The following is a 24,542-nucleotide window of genomic DNA, read 5'->3' as shown; positions in this document are numbered from 1 at the left end:
TGGTGGTCCTGTTCTGATTGCAGGTGTAAGAGATACGCTTTAAATAATACGCAGGCATTGGATCATGGTTTGTGGGAGCCCAGAAGGGGATAGCGGTTTGGAAGGTTTCTGAATATGGTTGATACTGCTTTTTGTTAGGGTGAGAATAAGGACACCCACAGCTAAAGATTTCCTGGTGATTTTCACATAAATCTCATTCCTGTTATCCAGATCTTGCTAGGCTATTTAAGGCTGAAAAAGGAACTGGGGAGAAAATATTCAAATAGACTTCAACATGCATTTCAGCACAGGCCAGGATTCCACATCACTTTACATATAATGCTTTTGGCAATATGTGACAAACACATCCAACAAACCTTCCTTCTCCAATTTGCCCCACAACAACAAACCTGAGCACCTGAATTTTCGACACGTGACCATGGGGATGTGCAACGGTTGTAAGTGCAAAAAAGGGTCGCGAGTAACTTTTTTCAGTGCCGTCGTATCTTTGAACGGTCCCTAAGTGAACCGTTGTAAGTCAAGGACAACCTGTATTGCAGAGACCGGGGGTCTATTTGTACTGCCTGATTCTTAAGTATATTTGTATATAAATTACAGAAGAAATAACATCAAATAACATGAAACGTTTAATACAGCTTAGACCAGTTGCCTGGACCGCAATATAATGCAAAAGAGAAAATTTTAAGATTTCGCAAACGTTTCTGTCGGTTTATACATTTGAGAGCAGTTGTCACACCTAATGATCTGAAATATTAGACGGTAGAGAATTTCCGAACCAAAACCTTCTAACTTCTGCGTTTTATTTTAAAAACCAAACCTGTAATAAATGTACAATAAAAAAAAAAAAAGGAAGGAAAAGTAATCATTCGCATAAACGTGCAGTTATTACAAAAAGACAGCTGCGCAATCTTTTTAACATTACCCAGGACTATCTTTATCTTAATACTCTCGTATATAATCTACTTTAATCTCCCTAAGACTTTCTAAAAGTCCTTTATCTATAGTAAGACCTCACTAGAAGTTTGTTCCCATCATGAAACATAGGAAATTCATCCTCCACGTATTAATTACACAGTAATTATAATGAACACAATAAGGGTGCACAAGGGGGTTTAGCATAAGAGGATTTGCGGTCAATTGAGCTGCCCTGTTAAACTTTTTTTAAAAAAACGAATGCGATCAGACCTCAATAGATTCACTCTAAGAGCAGTGATGGCTAACCTTTTTGCCGTCGCGGGCCAAAAATGGGAGTGCGGAGGTGTCACATGCACGCGTGCCCACACCCATAATGTGCATGCGCACGTGAACACACACACACACCCCGTGGGGGCCTTTCCGGCCTCCAGAGGGCTTCCGGGGAGGATGGGGAAGGCTGTTTTCGCCCTCCCCAGGCTCCTAGAAAGACTCTGGAGCCTGGGGAGAGTGAAAAACGACCCCCCCCCCCCCGGAGGCTGGAAACAGCCTGTTTCCTGACTTCTGGTGGGCCCAGAAGGCAACACTTGCGTGCCCACTGATATGGCTCCGTGTGGCACGCGTGCCATAGATTCGCCATCACAGCTCTAGAGGATATTCCAATTTCTTCAGATTTATATATCTTTGTATCGAAAATGCATTCTAAAAAGCCTTTACACAAATGGATGGAGCAGAAATAAAAACCAGAGCAAAAATATAGGTAGTTCTTAACAATAACTAGTCAACGTAAGTCACTAGTACGTTAGAGACCCTCTTAAATAAACCCTTTCCTTTGTTCCTGCTTGTCCTCGATTTTATGCACAAACAGATCATTCTTCCAATCGTTTGCCCTAATTTTGCTCAATATCAGCGCTGTCTTAAAAAAAAATAAACACTTTTTTTTTTTTTTGCAGTTGTGTGTCCGATTCCATAGTCCCGCCTAAAAAAAAAACCCTGTAATTTGTAGGGTTGTAAGTAGCATTGCTGTGGAATCTTTCAGACAATAATTTTATTTCACAAGTGGCAATTCTTCTTGTGCTTTAAAAACATAGGGGTTTTTTTTCTCCCCCCAACCGATTCCTGAAAGGCACCACAGCTTTGTCATATTTTGTTGTGCGGCTTCGCACCAAGTCAAAACCTCTCTTCAGTGGATGGTAAAGATTAGTAACACTTTAAAAAACAGCTTCTTCGGAATTCCTGATCCGAAAAGCAGAATCCCACTTTGAAATAAGAATAGCGATAGTATAGAATAACAAAGTTGGAAGGGACCTTGGAGGTCTTCTAGTCCAACCCCCTGCTTAGGCAGGAAACCCTACACCACTTCAGACATGAGATGAATAATCGGAAGAAACATTGAGAACGTTGGCACGGACACAGTACAGATAGACCTCAAGTTACCACCATTCATTTAGTGACCGTTCAGATTTACGACGACCCTGAAATAAAGTAACTTGGTCCTTGTTCTCGCAACCAATGCAGCATCTCCACGGAACATATGATCTAAATTTCGGCACTTGGCAACCCGTGTGGTTGTAAGCATCTCAAGGTCAGGGGTATTGGCCACTTTCCCAGGTGGCTTCCAACAAGCAAAATTAATATGGTAAGCTTGGGTTGGCTTAACAACCCTGTGACTCATTTAACAACAATCGACTTGATTAACAACCGTGGCAATATGGTTGTAAAATCAGGCACGGCTCACTTAAAAACCACCTGGCTTAGCAATGGAAGTTCTGATCCCAATTGGAGGTCGTAAGTCAAGGACTACCTGTATGTAGTTGGCCTGCTTCTCGTTCATTCTGGTTCATGAATCTACACAAGATAAAATTCAGCAGTAGGATACGGACAGTTTTACTTACTGTGCGGTGTTGGTACAGAAGCTGCCACGGACATGCAGACATCGTCCATAATGCTCTACATCACTCAAAATTATGAGGGTGTTACTGACCCCCAAGGGAAAAAAAATGGCACGATAGCTTCTCTACACCGCAACCCATTCCGGGAATTATCCATCATTCTGTTTTTTAAGATTAGTGGTGCAGTTGTAGTAGGAGCTGCCCATAATTTATATAAGCGGGTTTGCTATTTAAGAACGAACCTGAATTTTTACACTGACAATGCAGGAATTTCCACATTACTATACAGGCTGTTGAACTCAAATAGCATCTTGCAAAGGCAAACAAGAGAGGAAGGAAGGAAAAAGGCTTCCCAGAATCCTTCAACCCACCACCCACCCACCCCCAAAAACAAGCATATTTAAAACTCAAATCCTCAAGTGTTTGATACCAAGCCCAAGAAGTGAATTCCAGAATATCAAATCTGCATTAGCTTGGGGTGGTTCTCCCTTAGGCTGTTCCTTCTGGAACAGAAACGAAGTAAGTAAGCGATTAAAAAAACAGGTCTAATTTATTTTGTGACGGTATAGAACAGGGATCTGCAACCTTAAAATACTCAAAAGAGCCATTTGGATCCGTTTCCCACAGAAAAGAAAACACCGGGAGCCACAAAACCTGGGTGGGCGTGGCCAAGTCAATGTCACTCACTTCCACCAGTCACATGACCTCCCCCTAGCCACGCCTACCCAGCCGGTCATTAGGGCAGAGAACCAGTTGTTAAAAAACACCGGGAACCACAAAATCCTTTTGACCTATCTCTCTCTCCCCTCCTTCCCTCTCTCCACCCCCCTCCCGCTCTCTCTCTGTTTCTCTCTGTCTCTGCCCCGGCCGCTTCTCCATCCCCCGCCATCGCCCTTACCTTCTCAGGCTAGGCGAGGAGTGACTGGGAGGGGAGGGCGAAGGGCGGGGCCAGGGGATCACCTGACAGGGAGCCACAGCAGAGGGCCTAAAGAGCCACATGCGGCTCCAGAGCCGCAGGTTGCCGACCACTGGTATAGAAGGAGTGCAAGAAAAATGATGGGGTTTTTTTGAGTCTTGAAATGTTAGTCGAAGAGAAAAGTGGAAGTGCAAGTTTTGGGAGATCCGCAGCAGGTCTGAGGGTGGCTCTAATGGACAACGAGAAGAGGAATCACAAATCAATGGCAGAGCAGATGACAGTTCCACCTAAAAGGGCCTTCAAGGTCCAGGCTCCAATTCTGGTCTCTTTGTCATGTGATTTTTGCTCAAGGCAGCGCTATCACAATCGTCAAATCTATCCACACAAAAAAGGCAAGGAGGAAGCAGAAACTGAGCCATCCTCTGGCTTGGCTGCCAGTCCACAGACATTTCTGAGTTCCTTTGTGGCAGGAAACCGAATCGGCATCAGGTAGAGTCAACTGTAGAGTCAACTGTAGGCTCAACCAGACTCAACTGTAAACATCTTTCAAGAACCTCTTGCCTTCTTCTCTTGAGATGCAAAACGCCAGCGTGGATAGTCATTCGGCACAAACTCCTTTACAGAAGGAGACATTTCTAACAGTTGCTAAAAAGAAAAAGCAAAGTCCCTCAAGATATTTCGACCGTAATTTCTCAGCATTTTCTCGTTCGGGGTCAAAAAACTTGAGATTTGGCTGTATCGGTGCAGACGAAGTACGTGATCAGTTCTCCCTTTCCTTTCACGTTAACCAGACCTCGGCATTCGCAAGCGTATCCCAAGCTCTCCAATATTTTGCAGGTCTCTTCTGTAACCTGTGCGGGAAACAAAAATTGAGAAGCCATTCAAAACCCTCAATGAATATTTGATTGATTTTGGACCCTGATTTTTTCTTTTTTTTGCTGGCACTTCCAGAAGAACTTATAAAATCAGTTAAGTGGACTTGCAAGGTCAAAGCTAAATATGGATCAGAGAAACAAATCCCAATAGTTGTGGCAAAAAAACCCCTCGATATTTTTCAGTAGTTAAGAGCTACGTGGCTTGGCTGAACGTATCTTATGAGCCACGGTGGCGCAGTGGTTAGAGCGCAGTTCTGCAAGCTACTTCTGCTGCCTGCCGGCTGCCTGCAATTTGGCAATTCAAATCTCACTGTGAAGCAGTATATTAACTCTAAGTGCTATTGCTATTGCTATTGCTATTGCTATTGCTATTGCTATTGCTGTGCTGTGCTGTGCTATGCTTTCCTTTCCTTTCCTTTCCTTTCCTTTCCTTTCCTTTCCTTTCCTTTCCTTTCCTTTCCTTTCCTTTCCTTCCCTTCCCTTCCCTTCCCTTCCCTTCCCTTCCCTTCCCTTCCTTTCCTTCCCTTCCCTTCCCTTCCCTTCCCTTCCCTTCCCTTCCCTTCCCTTCGAGAACTCGGCTGACTGCCGCAGTTAAATCCTGAGTGACTCTAGGTTGACTCAGCCTTCCATCCTTCCGAGATGGGTAAGATGAGGACCCAAATTGTTGGGGGCAATAGGCTGACTCTGTAAACTGCTTAGAGAGGGCTGGAAAGCACTGTAAAGTGGCATATAAATCTCAGTGTTATTGCTATCCCCATGTTCTACATATAATCGTTGTTGAGGTTTCCTTCTATCAAAATCCAAAATTTCCCATCTTCCTTTACCTGGATTTTCCCAAGTTCTCCAGTAGTCTCCATTCTGCTGGCAACATTGACCGTGTTTCCCCAAATATCATACTGGGGTTTGCGAGCACCGATCACACCAGCTACTACCGGTCCATGATTGATGCCTGCATAAACAGGACGGCGAAGGAGAAAAATAAACGTATGATGTAAAGTACACACAGGTTGGATCCAAACTTGGAAGAAAACTATCAGTGTAACCTTAATAAAATAGCGTACCACTCCTGAGATCTTGGGAGATGCCCACCTCTTCCCAAACTTACCGACACGTAGACGGAAGTTGTTGAACGAATGGCGGTTGATGCCATCTAGTTTAGTCATCAAGGCCATGGCGAATTCCACCATGATGCCAATTTGAGCACATTGCTTTTCTTGATCCTAAACAGGTGGTGGGAAGAGAGACATCATGGCACTCAATAGCAGAACTGTAAGTTATTTCAAAATTACAATAGGAAGTGAACTTGAAGATGTATGGACTTCAGCTCCCAGAATTCTGGGAGCTCCTAGACATCTTCAGGTTGAGAAACACCTACCACATTATTCTCTTGACCAGGTACCACACAGAGTCCAGATGCTGCCATGTACGTGCTCCCAATAGTTTTGATTTTTTCAACCCCACTAAATTTAGGTTTCAGCAGCAGCTGTTGAGAGGGAAAAAGAAGTATAGTATTTAGGAGTTCTCAATTCTCTCACTTTATAGTGGTACGAAAGGCTACATTTTCTGGACAAATTAGCCAACTCAGGATAAGAGCTTCTGCAGACACTGAATTCAGTGTAATATTTTCGATTTTTTGGCACATATCTTAAGGATAGAATTTATGCGATTAATCTGCACAAATTGAGGATTTGCGTATGCCTTCAACTCTCAAAATGCTGGTGAACAAGCCACACTTTTTAAATTTGTCACTTTTCAGTTACGGAGGGCTACCAATGGTGTTGTAGGGTCTGCTTGGGCGGGGGGTTGGACTACAATTGCTTAACGCATTGTAAGCCGCCCTGAGTCTCCGGAGAAGGGCGGCATATAAATCAAATTAAAAAAAAAAAAAGCCTCCAGTGATGGAGCATCTACAACTTCTAGAGGGAAGCCAATCCACTAGTTAATTATTTAAAGTTTATGCAGTGATTCACTTAACAACTATGGCAAGAAAGGTCGTAAAATGGGGTGGGGAAACTCACTTAACAAGTGTCTCGCTTAGCAACATAAATTTTGGATTCAGTTGTGGTTGTAAGTCGAGGACTATCGGTACTAACCAAGCCTGATCTTTCTAGGATTTCCAGTTGAGACAAGCTTGGGACTGTCACTTGCCGAGACACACCCATCGTTCACCAACCTCCAAAACCTCATGTGGGAGTTGGGTCTATGATCTTTCATGCACATCTGTTTCAGATGGAGTCTGCTAAAGCCCGAGGCATGGATAAATCACACAAGATGAACAAACGCTGCTAAATATTTCAGGAGAAGTTCTCAAGTAGTAAATCTACCTTCGTAGAGTAGTATTTCGCAACTACTCTTGACAACTTGGAAGACATGTGGGCTTCAAGAATTTCCCCAGCCAGGGCATTGAAGTCCACACATCGTCAAGATGCCAAGGTTGAGAAACATTGATCCCAGAGGACTGCAGAAGCCCAAGTCAACAAGGACTTACCTCATCGAAATCGGCGATGATCTCATTCAGGAGACGAAGGCATTCTAGTCCTTCCTTGTTGACATCGCACTCTGTGTAAAATACCTTGAAGTCAGGGACCGAGGCAAACATGACACAGACGCAGTCGTAAGATTGATGATACCAATCCTGAGGGACAAGCAGTGATAGGTTCATGAACAATTGCTTTCCACTTAAGGCTCCACTCCCACCCCCTCCAACCACCCCCACCACCCCGTTAACCAAGGCAACAAGGACACACAAAGTTCCTCTCTAGTTACTCCACCGAAATTGCATGCAAGTCAAAAACTAGGTGCTACACAAAGGAGCTTGTCACACCAACTTGCACTAAGGGGTGTGTTCCTCTTCTTTTGTGTCAACCTGTATTTCTTCCAATCTTTCATTCATTTGCTGTTTTCTTTTGTGATGCCTCTTTCATCACCCCTGAGGATCTAGAGCGCACAATGAGCGCTTGAGAAGGAACTCCCTACGATGCATATCATTCTTGCAAAACTTGACGTTCAACAAGGATTGACGATGGATTTTACTTATGTAGCGTCTTCCTCAAAAAGAAGCACCACACAGCTTTAGGATCCACCGTTGTGGGTGGGATGATATTTCAATAATAGTGATTTGCTTCGTTTTGGCTAACTCTGTTGTGGGAATCCAGGCTCTGTGCGAATCGTGGTTTATGACTTACTATTGTGCCTAAACATCGTCATGGTGACTTAATCAAGGCGCCAGAATTAAGGTGTTATATCAGATTGTGTCAAAGTCGATTTCATGGAGGGCCGCATCAGGATTGTGTTTGACCTGGGGGGGGAGTGGCCAGAGTGGGCGTGGCCAGCTCGACATCACTCGTGTTGCGGACGCCTGTGGTGGCCTGAGCACTCCATCAGTGAAAACGGACTTCCGAGCTCCATTTTTGGCTGCCACGGCCTCCTGCAACCCTCTGCCAGCAAAAATGGAGCTCAGGGCAGTGGTGGGTTCCTCCCGGTTCGGCCGAGCCAGTAGCGGTAATGATGTGACGTCACTGAACCAGTTCTCTTTGTCTGGGAGCTGGGCTTCTCCCAGTACCTAGGATTCTACTGCTTTCTTCTTAACTTGAGCGCAACTTCAGCGAATGAGCTCTTCAAGATCAACTGAAGTACTACCAGCATCTTCAACCGAACATCTGCTGCGTAACATTACAGTGAATTTTTCCGTACCTCATTTAATTTGTCCCCAATAAAATGGGCCGCCACATGAGCTGGGAGGACGTTTTCAAGCAGTAGCCTGTTTACATTCTCCATGGTTTCAAATGACTCATGTTCCTTTTTGAATTTGTTTTTCTGCAGGCAGTCCAGACGACAATAATAGTCTATCTGCAAACAAACAGAGAATTACCGAAACTATCAGCAACAAGTACAAAGTTTATCCCATATTTATGTTGCCCGAAGACTAGGAAACAATTGATTTATGACAAGTCAAATACAATGCCCTTAATCTGACCTTAGATAACCTTAATTAACCTTAGGAATGGGATGACCTCACCCCATTCCTAAGAGGTCTGTAAGGGGCGTGCATAAGCGCACCAACAGGCCTACCATCCCTGTCCCCTTTTATTTGTATCCATTTCATGTATTAATAACCATGTCTATACTTATGTCTGTTATCTAATATATGCTTGACAAAATAAATAAATAAATTAAAATAAAATAAAAACTGATTGATTTGCATGTTTCAATTATCCGTACAAATTTTACTTTTAAGTAGACATGCATAGGTTCTCTTTATCATCTCTGTCTGTCTGTCTATCCCTCAAACATCTATCATCTCTCTCTCTCTCTCTCTCTCTCTCTCTCTCTCTCTCTCTCTCTCTCTCTCTCTCTCTCTCTCTCCATCCCTATCTATCTATCTATCTATCATCTATCTATCTCTATCCCTCAAACACCTATCATCACTATCTCTCTACTTATCTATCATCTCTCTCTCTCCCTCTCTCTCTATCTATCTATCTATCTATCTATCTATCTATCTATCTATCTATCTCTATCTCTATCTGTCATCTACCTATTTATTTATCTATCTATCTAATTTACAGAGCCACTCATCTCATGAGCAAGTAACTCTGGGCAAGTACAACAAATATAAACAATAAATTGTGCTTCTAAAGTGGGTAAGGCAGTGTATTTTCTTAACAACACAACAACAAAAACACAACATGGTCCATTTCCACTTTCTGACACTTAAACCTCCCTATCTAAATCACCGTTCATTCTTTTTTCTGAACTGTACTGGTTGTAAATGGATAATTTGCCTTATTATATTTTAATATCAAAGCCCCATATTTGTACAGACACGCATCTTGCATATGGGGATTTATGCTCAGATCCGCGCAATCATAGCCGCTTCACAGGCGTACAGCTCAAACAAGTAAAATTATTAAGGAGAAGAATATCAAATGATTGCTAATTCAAGTAATGCCTTGGGATAAACAATTAAATGCAGTTTTAAAATAGAAACGTGCCTTTCAGGGGAAAATTAGACTATAATGAATGCTTTATGTGTGTACCGAAGGGCTGGGATTTGTTCTTTTTGGTTTTGTGTGCGTCGCTACACAGGGATAATATATTTCCACTATTAGGAAGCAGATGTACCAAATGCACTAGATGGAGTTCCATCAGAAAACAACATTCTGGTGAAAAATTGTCACGCGCGCGCACACACACACACACACACACACACACACACACACACACACACACCCATGGCTCAAAAGGTTTGCTCGTGTCTTCTTTCAATGTAATTTTTGAGCATTAAAGTTGTACACTAAGAAAATGACGTAAGTCCATTGAGAATCAACATCAAGCTTTATTTTCTCCCAACAATGGCTTTTGCTTGCAGGAGAAGTCCTGCTCCTCCATGGGAGGAATATGAAGTTGAATCAACCTCATATTTTGTTGAGTTGTTCATCACACGGTCCGTGCCACTCTGGATTTAATATCATCACTCTTTTCTCACTACTTTGGTTGTTCTATGGAAGAAAATGCCATTTCTCCTGGCAGTTTTCTGAGAATTTCAGAATTCCTAGAAAAGGTCACCAAATACTGTTCTACCACGGGGAACTGTGGGAAAATTTTGCAATATGGTTGGATTATTTTCCACGTTGTAAAGGAGGTCTATGTTTTAGTTTTTCACAGTTCAGTTTCTATTGTGAACATTGTCCTTCGATACATTTGTTCTGTGAACAAACAATGATGTAAAGAACACTAATGACTGACAGAAGGACACTTTTCGGTGTTGGGGTCAACTTTCCCAGTTACTGGGCCAGTGGTGGGTTGCCCCCGGTTTGGACCGGTTCGCAAGAACTGGTAGTAAAACTGTTGGGAGGCTCCGCCCACCGACCTGGACATCATCATAGGTGATCTGCGCCAGTGGTGGGTTGCCCCCAGTTCAGACTGGTTTGCAAGAACTGGTAGTAAAACCAGCAAGAGGCCTCGCCCACCGCCCCAGATGTCATCATCAGCGATCTGCGCATGTGCAATCCCATTGCAAACCGGTAGTAAAGGTAAGTAAAACCCACCTCTGATCTGCGCATGCACGTGTGCTCCCTATGCGAACCAGTAGTAGAGGTAAGTAGAACCCACCCCTGTACTGGGCTGATAATTTGAGGAGATATAGAACATAAGCCACAAAGAAATCCATACCTGCTTGGACAACAGAACCAGAGTGATATAAAAGAGTGCCAGGTACAAATTGATCATCACTTTGGGATTTTTTATAAAAAGCCTGAAGTAGAAAATAAAAGAACAAATTAGAACCATTACCATGACATACACATGTTTATGATTGAAAAGGTCCAAAAGTCTGAACTACACCATGCATAAGAAAGAAAACTTGCACTAATATTTGTTAAAAGTATATCTTCCTCAAGAGAAACAGTGAAGTGGCAGGCAGGCAGGCAGGCAGAGGGAGGGAGGGAGGGAGGGAGGGAGGGAGGGAGGAAGGAAGGAAGGAAGGAAGGAAGGAAGGAAGGAAGGAAGGAAGGAAGGAAGGAAGGAAGGAAGGATGTTTGTGGCACGAGGGAGGGAAGAAGTAAGGAAGGAAAGAAAGGAAAGAAGGGACAGAAGGAGAAAGAGAGAAAGTATGTGAGAGGAAGGAAGGTAGGAAAGAAGGGAAGGAAGGAGAGAAAGAGAGAAAGTGGAGGGAGGGAGGGAGGGAGGAAAGAAGGAAGGAAGGAAGGAAGGAAAGGACAGAAGGAGAGAGAAAGAAAGTATGTGGGAGGAAGGAAGGTAGGAAGGAAGGAAAGGAAGAAACGAAGGGACGGAAGGAGAGAAAAAGAGAACATGTGGAGGGAGGGAGGAAGGAAGGAAGGAAAGGACAGAAGGAGAGAGAAAGAAAGTATGTGGGAGGAAGGAAGGTAGGAAGGAAGGAAAGGAAGGAACGAAGGGACAGAAGGAGAGAAAGAGAGAGAAAGTGTGGAGGGAGGGAGGAAAAATGTGAGGTCACTTCAACCGTGTTAGAACTTTCATTTCAGTGGTCAAAACCAAGAACACAACTAGGCAGATGCTATTTACAATAATGACATCAAAGAAACAATCAAGTGGGCCCTTATCACATTTTGTAGCACCCAGTCCAAGCAATAGGCACCACCACGAAGTCTTCAGGTGGGAAATAGTCCCCACGGACCTGAATAACTTGATCTCTTCCAATATTCCTTCATTATGGCTTCCACACCCCACCTCACCCCACACCCGGGCAAAGTAACTTTCAAGATAACGAGCTCTTCCTACCTCTTGACACACTCCTGCTCGCAGGTGACATTCGGATTGCTGTTAAATATGACGAAATACCCCACGATGGCTCCCGAGAGCAACATTAGCTTGAGTTCAAAACTCATTCGAAGGAACACGGAGCACGCAATGAAGCCCAGGATGCAGCAGTAGGCATAATACTGGCATAAAAGAAGGATTTAAGCAAGAATTAGCAAATGTTTTCATGTCAAGACTACTAGCAGAGGGCTTATTATTACTATTGCTTTAAAATATTGCGCATGTCGATCAGTGGTGGAATTCAATTTTTTTTTACTACTGGTTCTGTGGGTGTGGCTTAGTGGGCTTGCTGTGGCTTGGTGGGCGTGGCAGGGGAAGGATACTGCAAAATCCCCATTCCCACCCCACTCTGGAGCCAGCCAGAGGTGGTGTTGGCTGGTTCTCTGAACTACTCAAAATTTCCGCTACCGGTTCTCCAGAACCTGACAGAACCTGCTGACTAGCACCCCTGATGTCAATAGATATATTACAGGAGCGTCCAACCTTGGCAACTTTAAGATCTGTGGACTTCAACTCCCAGAATTCCCCAGCCAGCCCTGATATAAATGCTTGGCTGCCTCCTGACATACGAGCAATTATTTAGCACTGCATATTGAAATTAAGCAAATTGGGCAAAGCAAAAGACACATTTCCCCTGCACACTTGCAAAGAAAGAATTTAGCAGACATAACTTTACAGAATCCATGTTGCTGTTAAGATGGCAATCCAAGAGCATGGCTTCAAATGCGAACAGCTCAGATCCTACACCTGATTGTAATGGCAATCACAGGACTGAGAGATACTATGAGGGTTGTAAAAGCAACATATTTTTTTCCAGCAGGGTCATAACTTCAAATGGTTGCTGCACAAGGCAGTCACTAAGCGAAGTCTACCTGTATAGACTTGATACATTTGCGACTGACTTTTTCCCAGGGCGGGAGCCAAATCTATATTTTTTAAACTATTATATCCATCTTCACTCACCGGGTAGATCGTATTAGGCGATCCATCTTCAGTATTTGATACCTGGTTTTTTTTGGGGGGGGGGGTGGGAGGCAGGGAGGGAAAACATAAATAATTATTGAGGTCATAAATTGGGCTTCACACAAGCAGATATGTCAAAGGGATTTTGTGGTTCCCGGTGTTTTTTAACAACTGATTTTCTGCCCTAATGACCGGCTGGGTAGGCATGGCTGGGGGGGGGGGGGGGTCATGTGACTGGTGGAAGTGAGTGACATAGAGTTGGCCACGCCCATCCAGGTTTTGTGGCTCCCGGTGTTTTATTTTCTGTGGGAAACGGGTCCAAATGGCTCTTTGAGTATTTAAGGTTGTAGACCCCTGACCCAGGACAATACAACTATCATAAGTCCATGGCAGTTGCCAAGCGCCCAAATTTTGATCATGTGACCAGGGGGGGGGGGGAGAGATGCTGCAATGGTTGTAAATGCGAAAAATAGACATATGTCCCTTTTTTCAGTGCTGTAGTCAAACTGTCACTAAATGAATGGTTGTAATTCGAGGACCGCCTGGAAAGATTACCCCCCCACCCCTAACCAAAAGTTATGCACGGGATTATTATTATTATTATTTTTTCAAAATAAACATTTCCAAAGTGACTTTAATCATTTGCCTTCTAATTTTTAACCCGGCTTTTAGCCAAGAGCGTTAACAGAATATAAAGGCAGCATAAAAATAAAGGTCAGATCCAAACAGAACAAGGTTCATTTGGAAATCTCCACCCTGCAACAAGCATTTGTTTTAAAAAGGGGGGCAATTTGTGAGCAGCAACCACAAAGCGATAGAAAAGTGAGATAGTTCAGGTAAAGTCAGTGCAGCCTACGATCAAGACATTATATAGAGTATTTTCACCTTGAGATAAGAACCTACTGAAAGCCAGCCCATAGCTGCTATTAAGCCCAAACAATTACTCTAGCCAATAAAATCAGCTTTTTACTCACTGGATTGGCATGTGAGGAAGCGTTATCTCCACCAGGCTGGCTCACTGGCTAATGAAAACATGAAAAGCTGGTTAGAGGGTATCTGGTGGCAATTCAAAACACATTACATTTATTGCCAAAACAGCAAGAGTTTTCAAAAGGAAAAGAGGGTGGTTGGAGGGACAGATGAATTGGCTTCTTGGATGAGAGGCAAAAACCATTTTCAAAGAATAATCCAAGAAAGTCCAGTTGCCAAAAGCACCGTTGGGGTATATTTTGCAAGTTTTGAATACTGGCGGTCCAGCTAATAAATGGTTGAAACACTGACAATACGTTTAAAGTAGAAAAACACACCATAACAACAACCTCATTTATTGTTAAAGGTAAAGGTTCCCCTCATACATATTTGCTAGTCATTCCCAACTCTAGGGGGCAGTGCTCATCTCTGTTTCAAAGCCGAAGAGCCAGTGCTGTCTAGACGTCTCCGTGGTCATGTGGCTGGCATGACTAAATGCCAAAGGCACACGGAACGCTGTTCCCTTCCCACCAAAGTGGTCCCTATTTTTCTACTTGCACTTTTTATGTGCTTTCGAACTGCTAGATTGGCAGAAGCTGGGATAAGTAACAGGAGCTCACCCCATTATGCGGCACAAGGGAACCACTGAACTGCCGACCTTTCGATCGACAAGCTCAGCATCTTAGCCACTGAGCCACTGCATCCCCATACATACATACATACATACATACATACATACATACATACATACATATACATATACATATACATATACATATACATATACATATACATACATACACACACACATATATATATATATCTTAAGTGTTTTTCTATCAAAGCACCTGGTCTATCCCAACATGGGAGGGAGCATCCCTTTCGCCTTTCAGCTCCAATCCAGGAGCCCTCAAGCAGTCGCATTCACGACAAACCATTTTATACCAAATTTATATTTGCTGATAAAGAAATAAAGGGAGACTAGTATAGATCTATTTCAAGCTTTTTAGCTGTCATCAGCTAGCCATAACCTTACTCGAACCCAAGTTCAAATTCGAGTAAGGGTATGGCTGGCTGAATAGAGCTAAATAGCTTGAAATAGTTCTATACTAGTCTCCCTTTATTTCTTTTTCTTTTCTTTTTTTAAATAATTTTTTATTTAATTAAAAATAGACAAACAAAAACATACATACATACAAAACACAACCTAAACAAACTATACATTTAAATCAAGTCTTACAACTTGAGCCTTTATTTCTTTATCAGCAAATATTATATATATATATATATAAGTGACAATAAAGGTTATCCTATCCCATCCCCATCCCATCTTATTGTATAAGGCTTTCCCATCAGCCACGATTACAGATGGAGACAAGCAAGGCCAGTGCATGCTTCCCCATTAACACTCAACAGAAGGCATTACCAGGTTGAATACAGCAAGGATCAGCAGCGAGCCGAGGGCAAGGATGGCCAGAGGAAGCCTGACGGATGGCATCGTCTCCACTTTCTCAGAAAGCATGCAGAAGTAGTGTGCTAGTGGCCACCTCTTGGCGCAGCATCTCTGCCAACAGAGAAGAAAGGTTTCAAGATGGCAAATCCACCACCTATACCATAGACCTTCATGCAGTTACATCGTAGCATCATACATGTTTGCGGTTCTGAGGACAATGAGGACCGCTGGCACCACACGGTTTATATGAAGGGACTTATGCGAGTCCCAAAGGTGCTTTTTCAAAACTTTGTTTTTTTCCTGGAAGACGTTTTGCTTCTCATCCGAGAAGCTTCTTCGATTCAGTCAGAAGATGAATGAGAAGCGAGATGTCTTCAAGGAAAAAAAACCAAAGAAAGTCCACTTGTCTTCATCGGTCCTTAGCATCTCCAGTTAAAAATGTCTTATTGTCCCACAGCTGGGAAGGAATCTTTCTGCTCCCAACCTTGAAGAGTTACTGCTATTCCTCTGGCCGCACTAAGCTAGGAAGACCAAGGATCTAATTTGCAAGCTGCAAACCTCCCACGTTTCGTTTACTGGAAAGGAAGGTTGTAGCAGGGACCACTTAGGGTAGGTGTGAATTACAGATGCATTGTCATCTATTCTGAATGTAAGCAAGAAATGCAAAAGGCATCCGACATATATCAGTGGTCACCTAGGAAACAGCTATTCCATTAGATGGCCGAAGGAACCAGGTATAATTCCCACAGCTTTGTTTGGACACTTCTGAAGGAATAGAATAGAATAGAATAGAATAGAATAGAATAGAATAGAATAGAATAGAATAGAATAGAATAGAATAGAATAGAATAGAATAGAATAACAGAGTTGGAAGGGACCTTGGAGGTCTTCTAGTCCAACCCCCTGCCCAGGCAAGAAACCCTACACCACTTCAGACAAGGGGTTATCCAATCTCTTCTTAAAAACTTCCAGCGTTGGAGCACTTACAACTTCTGGAGGCAAGTTGTTCCACTGATTAATTGTTCTAACTGCTTCCCTTCTTTTTTCTTTTTTTACTTACCCAACAGTCATCCGCAAAGCAGACACACAAAATCAGCCCCATGATGACTGCCACAATCCCAAATGAGATCCCTATGTTTTGTGACCTGAAAGAGAGAATGAGGATTGATTGATTGATATTCAGCGTATGGGTTATCGCGCATGGATTAGCAATATAAATTGACGTTTCAACTGGATGAGTAAGAGAACAAGGAAGCAAAAGCAGATTAAAGAATTCGGGAATTGTAAATTCTCCAGAAAGGTCTGAACCTCTTCTACTACAAAGCTGGAGACTGGAGATTCGGAGTTTGATGTTCAATCTTAATTAGGATCACACAATCCAAGTGTTGTTTTTCTCCTAAATAGCTTTTCACTATGCAGGAAATATTAGATATAATCATAGCTTTGAGGAAAAAAGAGATCTGTGGGAAATTCCTTTCTTTCTTTCTTTCTTTCTTTCTTTCTTTCTTTCTTTCTTTCTTTCTTTCTTTCTTTCTTTCTTTCTTTCTTTCTTTCTCTTCCTTCCTTCCTTCCTTCCTTCCTTCCTTCCTTCCTTTTCTTTCTACTCCTTCTCCTCCTCCTTTAAATCCTTCTTCTTGAGCTGAAGGAGGCTAGTAGATTAGGAGAAGATATCACCTCCACCCTCTCTTTTATCTGTTTTGTAGTTAATTTTAATGTTTTACTTTCAATCTTTTAACGTTCTTAACCTTTTAATGGTTTTAGACAGTTATTTATGGCATTGTAAGTCACCCAGCATTGCTCGATGGTGAGATGAGCCGTGGTGGCGCAGTGGCTAGAGTGCAGTACTGCAAGCTTACTTCTGCTGATCACCGGCTGCCTGCAATTTGGTAGTTCAAATCTCACCAGGCTGAAGGTTGACTCAGCCTTCCATCCTTCTGAGGTAAAATGAGGACCCAGATTATTGGGGGCAATAGGCTGACTCAGTAAACCGCTTAGAGAGGGCTGTAAAGCACTGTAAAGCGGTATATAAGTCTAAGTGCTATTGCTATGGGCGGCATATAAATTTAATAAAATAAAACAAATAAAATTTATTGGTACTTAAGATAATAAAGATATGTGGAAAGCCGGCATATTAAGAAGAAAAGCTTAGCCTGAATTGCTTTTTTATTTCCTTGTTACTCTACTCCTTGCAGAGAAGCCTCTGAACATGTGTAAATAATAGAGTTATAACATAACAGAGTTGGAAGGGACCTTGGAGGTCTTCTAGTCTAACCCGCAGCTCAGGCCGGAGACCTTCTGTATCTCTGCAGGAAAGAAAGTACTGCCAATTTAATTGATTTATTAGGATACATAGACAATCGTTTGGGTTCGAAGAAGACACAAACTGGATTGATGGCATAATCAAAATAAAGACAACACTTACTGTGGCTTAATGCATATCTGTACGGTAAACATGCATAGAAGAACAATGCCAGCACACACGAAATAACCCCTCAGTTTGGGAATAGGAATCGTGCGATACTGTAAAAAAAGAAACAGAACAGACTTCGATACATTCATAAAAGACCAGCTATTAGGGTGACTTTGTCACGGAGAAAAATAAAATAAAATAAACAGAATGAGCCCTAGCATATAACTTCTTTGATATATACATATAGGATTACAGGTAATCTGCAATTTATAACCAATTGTTTAATGGGTGTTACAATGGCATTCAAAAAACGTCCTCATACTTATGACCATTGCAGAATCCCCACGGTTAAAATTCAGGCACTTGGCAACTGATACGTATTTAGGCAGCAACAGAAATTCTGGCCCCCATTGTGGTTGTAAATCAAGGATTAACTGATTAGCAGAATTGTAAGGGACCTTGGAGGTCTTTTAGTCCCCTGCCCAGGCAGGAAGCCTTATACCATTTCAGACAAATGTTGTCCAGTCTTTTCTTAAAAACCTCCACAACTTTGGAGCACCCACAACTTCTGGTGGCAAGCTGTTCCGCTGGTTAATTGTCCCCACTGTTAGGAAATTTCTCCTTAGTTCTAGCTTGCTTCTCTCCTTGATTAGTTTCCATCCATTGTTTCTTGTCCTGCCTTCAGGTGCTCCGGAGAATAGCTTGACTCCCTCTTCTTTGTGGCAGCCCCTGAGATATTACCTCTATACAATCCCACCAACTAAAGAGGCATCAGATTCCTTCAAAAAACGTAAGTAATATTCAAAAGAAATCTGAAAAATAACCTTTTCTGGGACCCTGCTTGAAGCTAAAGGAATGGAAGACTTTTGTCTCAGCCTAAAAATTCTGTAAACAGGAAACCATAAGATTACATTTTGATTTGTTAAGGTTAGCTTCCTTTTCAACCTTCGTTTTTGAGCTCTGAAAGATTTTACTCTCGTAAAAATTCCTCCAATGTCTTACAAACCTCTTTTTCCAGTCCTGTTTCGACAAAGCACAGCAAAAACCCACACAGTCCACGAAAGTCGTCTTTTTGACCGCACCACGGCCTGAACGAAGGAAAAGGAAACAGAGAGTTTTATCATTATTTTAATTATCATTATTTTAAGTAAAGGATTTGTTTGTCAGAAGACCGGACTACTAAAAAGACACGGAAGTATTAGAATTCAGACCAAATAAAGGAAAGCACAACACAGAGCAACAAAAAAGGGGGAAGGATATAAAACTTTCTATTTTGTGTTTTACGACCTTCAGTCAAAACCAGATAATATTGTATATGCACCAAAGACAAATTCCTTGTGTGTCCAATCACACTTGGCCAATAAAGAATTCTATTCTATTCTATTCTATTCTATTCTATTCTATTCTATTCTATTCTATTCTGTTCTGTTCTGTTCTGTTCTGTTCTGTTCTGTTCTGTTCTGTTCTATTCTATTCTATGGTGGGTTTCAAAATTTTTTACTACCGGTTCTGTGGGTGTGGCTTGGTGGGTGTGGCATAGCTTGGTGGGTGTGGCATGGGAAGGATACAGTAAAATCTCCATTCCCACCCCACTCCGGGGGAAGGATACTGCAAAATCCCCATTTCCTCTCCATCAGCTGGGACTTGGGAGGCAGGGAATAGATGGGGGTGGGGCCAGTCAGAATTTTTACTACCAGTTCTTCAAACTACTCAAAATTTCCGCAACTGGTTCTCCAGAACTGGTCAGAACCTGCTGCAACCCACTTCTGATTCTATTCTATTCTATTCTATTCTATTCTATTCTATTCTATTCTATTCTATTCTATAAAAGGTAGAATATGGTACTAAATGATTAAGCAGCTCTGAATGAAGTTTTCACCGGTTCCTGCATTACAGAACCAAAATGTATTTCTTACAATTATCCAGCCTCTACGGCGTCTTTGTAGTTGCTGCATCGTGTGAGAAATGAAGACTTAATTTTGCTTTAAGTGCTTTTAAAAGCCTGTAACAGTAAACCTTCTAATCAGCATCTAGCACAGAGAGAATTTTAGATGAAAACTTGACACCAGTTTAGAATTGCAATGTTAAAGATTAACTGGATGTCTTTAAACCTAGACTGGGTCACATCATGGTTGTTTTGTAGGGATGACTCCCAAATAACACACACAGTCCTTGACTTACGACATAGTGACCGTCTGAAGTTACAACACAACGTCCGAAAAAAGCCAAGTCAATGGGGAAGCCAAATTCACGGAACAACCGAGTTACTAACTTATCCACTGCAGTGATTCACTTAACGACAGTGGCGAGAGAGGTCATAGAATGGGGCAAAACTCCCTTAACAAATGTCTGATTTGTTGCAACAGAAATTTTGGGCTCAATTGTGGTCGTGGACCACCTGTATTTTCAACCTTCCCGGCTGGCAAATGTCAATGAGGGAAACTGGACGCGCTTCATGGCCTTATGATCCAATTAATGACTGACAGCGATTCACCTTAACAACCGTGGCAGAAAAAGGTCATAAAACTGAGTGTGGACTCACTTTTGCGGGTTGGGGTGTGCTGGCCAGCTGGTCCATGCATGCAGGAGTGTTGGAAACTGGAAGATCATCTTCCTGTCATGCACATGTGCACCAGGTGGTTGCTGTTCCAGTTTCCACCGCACGCATGCGTCGTGGCCAGCGCCATAAATTGGAAGATCAGTTGGCCGGTACGCATGCACACGCTGGAAACTGGAAGATCATCTTTCCGGGGCGTACATGAGCTGCTATTCTGGTTTCCAGCGCATGTATGTGCACCAGCTAGCTGGTCTTCGCGTGCGCATGCACACCAGAAACCAGAAGATCCGGTGGCCGGTAGGCATGCGCGTGCTGGAAACCGGAAGATCATCTTCCCAGCGTGCTTATGCACACCAGGCAGCTGCTGTTCCTGTTTCCGCCGGAAATAGCCGAAAAGGTTCGCCAAGACTGGATTAGGCTAATCTGTGGGGCGCCCGAGAATGAATTAAGAAGGGTGTTTTTTTGTAACATTTCCTTTAGCAGGAACTGAAGTTGTACCAGAGGAACCGACTACAGACAGCCCACGCAAGCCCACGAGATGACGAGGTGACATTTCTGTCACGCCCTTTCTTTTGACTGAAAATGGAGAAGGAATCTCTTCTCCTTCTCCGATCTGCAAAAGGACCACTTCTGCTTTCTTACTTGGCTGAACTCAGGCCCTCGATGGTCGACATCATCTTATCGTTGATTTCTTCCTCCATTCTTCCTTTCTGAGACGTATTTCTAAAAAACAAACAGAGGAAAAATGACCCCGTGAATAGGGATTCCTTTCAAACATTCAGAGAAACGACATTAACTGGAAAGCAACTTCCCAAGCTTGAGAAATATATTTTTTTTAAATCCAATTTTGGCCGCTAGGATATCGAGAATGAGAAATGAAAGAGTTTGTGAGGAAACAGAAATTTAGCCTGTATTAAACTGTAGTGATCGTCCACAAATTGTACATGGCTGGAATAATTACTGCATGGATTTGTGTGATTTTTGTGGCTTTATACTTGAGAAAGAAAGTTCTTGGGCTGAATTCGCATCCTAATTCATAATTTGCCTTGTTTGGCGATAGCTAAGCATGACATGGGAGCTCAGGAAAGAAACTCACAAACCGTGATTTATGGTTTAGCTTGCTGCCTGTGAATCCAGTGACTGTTATCTTTTTGAAGGATGTCAACTGCTTTAAGAGCAGTTGGCAACTTTAAGATCTGTGGACTTCAACTCCCAGAATTCCCCAGCCAGCTGTGTCGGTCCACAAGACTTGAGTCTTTAATATTTTTTATTGTATAAAATACAAAAAAAAGAAAAGAAAATAGGAAATTAAGGGAAGGAAATTGAACGGGAAAAGGGGATGTGAAATACAAGGGGAAAGAGAAAAAAAGGGGGGGGCATTGACTTCCAACTCTTCCTAGCACAGTACAAGATAAACACACTCCAATCTCTACTTTTTGCTTAATATATAACTAGCCATTTCGTTAACACCAAATCTTTCTAATCTAGATCAAATTTTCATTATGTTTTTTTCCTTCACAAGCATCGGTCCATAAGACTTAAAGTTGCCAAGGTTGGACATCAGAGGTGGGTTTCAGCAGGTTCTGACCAGTTCTCCAGAAATTTTGTGGAAATTTTAGTGGAAATTTTGAGTAGTTCGGAGAACCGGTAGTAAAAATTCTGACTGGCCCCCATCTATTCTCTGCCTCCCAAGTCCCAGCTGATTGGGAGGAAATGGGGATTTTGCAGTAACCTTCCCCTAGATTGGGGAGGGAATGGAGATTTTACAGTATCCGTCCCCTGCCGCCCACCAAGCCACACCCACCAAGCCACACCACGCCCACCAAGCCACGCCCACAGAACCGGTAGTAAAAAAAATTGAAACCCCCCACTGTTCTACATCCCTGCTTTAGAGAGAGGTGAAATGAAAAATTACCAAAAGAATTATCAGCAGGGCTATAGCACAGAGAAAAGAAAAAAGAAAAATCACTGAAAGTTAAAAGAGGAAGAAAAACTCACTTATAAGTTAGAACAGAAGGAGGACAGAAGTGCTGTTGTCTAGATCCATCGAAACTAACAAGATACATAGAGAAAGAGAAAGAAAAGTTGGATGGAACGCATAGATCCAGGCCAATAATTAGCAAAACAATTAAAACATTTCCCTCAAAATTACAGCATCTTCTCCTGGGATATTTGCATCCTCCCACGTGGGGAAACCTTAAATAATTTTGAAAAATAAGTTTTGCATCCCTTCTTTTAAAAGTCTGGAAGAGCCAATTGAAAAGTGTAAGGACCGATTAAAATATAACTCATTTCTGCTGCTCAAAAGCATACAAAGCAATAATCAGGTAACCTGCGAAATGGTTCTGTTACGTGGCTGTTTTTTTTCTTTTACATTGGCAACACGCAGTAGTTAAAAAACACTAGGTTCCGCATCAGCAGAACTGCATGCCTACGTAGATTTTCATATTTTTTATTTTTTTTTAATATTCTTTTTATGGATTCTTTTTTTTTTTTAAAGCACCTTTGAGAACAGCAGAACTGCGGTTTCTAGGCACAGCACAAGAAAGAAAAATAGAGGAAAATTTGAGAAGACAAGGGAGAAAATGTGTGACGTTGTCTTTCTCTATTTTTCAACTTCCTCTTGGCAATCACGACATTATGCTCATTGGTGGGCAGTTGGAGCAGAGTTGGGATGAAACATTGGTTTTAAGTCCTGGGGAAGTGGGGAGGGGTACATATCCAACCAACACAGAATTCCGAAGCTCTAACTGCAAATGAAGCCTCTCCTTTCATCAAGTCAATAGAGATGCCGTGGCTCAGTGGCTAAGACACTGAGCTTGTCGATCGAAAGGTCGGCAGTTCAGCGGTTCGAATTCCTAGTGCTGCGTAACGGGGTGAGCTCCTGTTACTTGTCCCAGCTTTTGCCAACCTAGCAGTTTGAAAGCATGTAAAAAATGCAAGTAGAAAAATAGGGACCACCTTTGGTGGGAAGGGAACAGCGTTCCGTGCGCCTTTGGCGTTGAGTCATGCCGGTCGCATGACCACGGAGACGTCTTCGGAAAGCGCTGACTCTTTGGCTTTGAAACGGAGATGAGCACCGCCCCCTAGAGTCGGGAACGACTAACACATATGCGAGGGGAACCTTTACCTTTACCTTTAGGATTAAGAAAAGCGAGGTCTTGACCAGGCAGTAAATAAAGATATGCAACTTGCCTCTCTGAAGTCCTCTGACGACTCGCGAGCTGCAGGGCTATTTCCTAAGCAAGGGGAAAGCATAAAGAAGAATGTTTTACTTGTTGAAGAAGTAAACAATGCATATAGATTTAGTAATCTAAATATTAAAGGCACCTATAAATAAAGGGGATCTAGGCTCAATTCTCCAGAAGATAAAAAGCATCATAAATGGTTGGGAGTTGCTATAATGTCCCCGTCAGAAGTAGGAGGAAGTAAGAGAGAATTATTTTAGGATATACTGTGATATTAACTAGATGAAAGCATTGAAAATGAAATGATAAAGAAATATGTAAGAATAATACGGTAGAAGTGGAAAAAAAATAAGACATGGTGGAAAGGGACTATAAGTGAATATATGAAGATGAATGAATACAGTTTGTCTACATTAAATTTTAATAGATAGAAATGTGATAGTAAGTAATTTGACAATATTATTAATTGCGATATCAACATAAAAAATGTTAATTGTAAAGAAAAGAAAGGCCGAAATCATGAAAGTGACTATTTATGCAAAAAAGAAGGAATAGAACATGTTTGTGACAAACCACAGCAGATGGAAAGGTGAAAATAAGTAATATAAGAATATTATTAATGCTGATAATAATGCAAATTAAGATGAATATTTTATTGTTCATGATAGGGAAGGGAATTAGAGACACATTTCCGGAAATGAAAGAAGAATGTAAACAACTGGAGTGATTGCAACAGAGAAGAAGCCTAAAGCCTAAAGTGATGTTATTTAAAAATAAAATTGAACAGGATAAAAAATGATGGAACGAAAATAATATGGCAGAAGTTGAAATAAGAAGAGATGGAGAATCTCTACAAAACTACTACCATCTTTCCCTGAAAATAAGACTGGGTCTTATATTATTTTTTGCTCCAAAAGACGCATTAGGGCTTATTTTCTGGTTAGGTCTTATTTTGGGGAAAATGTGGTACTAATTGTGTCCGTGGCTGATGATCTTAACTGGGTCTTATTTTTTGGGGTAGGGCTTATATTACAAGCATCTTGAAAAAATCATGCTAGGCCTTATTTTCTAGTTGGGTCTTATTTTTGGGAAAATAGGGTAAACAGAT

General features: G+C 42.0%; 1 protein-coding gene across 1 annotated transcript in view; it reads right to left on the bottom strand.

The window, feature by feature from the left end:
• Positions 1-4,321: 4,321 nt before the first annotated feature.
• The window catches only part of ADCY7 (adenylate cyclase 7), a 47,451-nt gene continuing 27,230 nt past the window's right edge, over positions 4,322-24,542 (bottom strand). Inside the window, exons 11-27 of the mRNA XM_070952657.1 lie at positions 23,442-23,485; positions 22,245-22,298; positions 20,889-20,969; positions 18,696-18,777; positions 17,702-17,799; positions 16,340-16,424; positions 15,253-15,390; positions 13,832-13,879; positions 12,858-12,899; positions 11,856-12,016; positions 10,770-10,851; positions 8,289-8,444; positions 7,084-7,230; positions 5,971-6,078; positions 5,701-5,815; positions 5,420-5,544; positions 4,322-4,571 (exon numbers count right to left, since the gene is read on the bottom strand). Of these exons, the coding sequence (XP_070808758.1) occupies positions 4,434-4,571; positions 5,420-5,544; positions 5,701-5,815; positions 5,971-6,078; positions 7,084-7,230; positions 8,289-8,444; positions 10,770-10,851; positions 11,856-12,016; positions 12,858-12,899; positions 13,832-13,879; positions 15,253-15,390; positions 16,340-16,424; positions 17,702-17,799; positions 18,696-18,777; positions 20,889-20,969; positions 22,245-22,298; positions 23,442-23,485 (1,704 nt within the window). The 3' untranslated portion in view covers positions 4,322-4,433. The remainder of the gene's footprint in view (positions 4,572-5,419; positions 5,545-5,700; positions 5,816-5,970; positions 6,079-7,083; positions 7,231-8,288; positions 8,445-10,769; positions 10,852-11,855; positions 12,017-12,857; positions 12,900-13,831; positions 13,880-15,252; positions 15,391-16,339; positions 16,425-17,701; positions 17,800-18,695; positions 18,778-20,888; positions 20,970-22,244; positions 22,299-23,441; positions 23,486-24,542) is intronic.

Source organism: Pituophis catenifer, unplaced genomic scaffold (genome assembly GCF_029215685.1).
Source record: "Pituophis catenifer annectens isolate HBS135680 unplaced genomic scaffold, rPitCat1.0.hap2 SCAF_13, whole genome shotgun sequence".
NCBI classification, from domain to species: Eukaryota; Metazoa; Chordata; class Lepidosauria; order Squamata; family Colubridae; genus Pituophis; species Pituophis catenifer.
The sequence above is the reverse complement of the archived record's forward strand: the minus strand, read 5'-3'. Positions and strand labels throughout refer to the sequence as shown.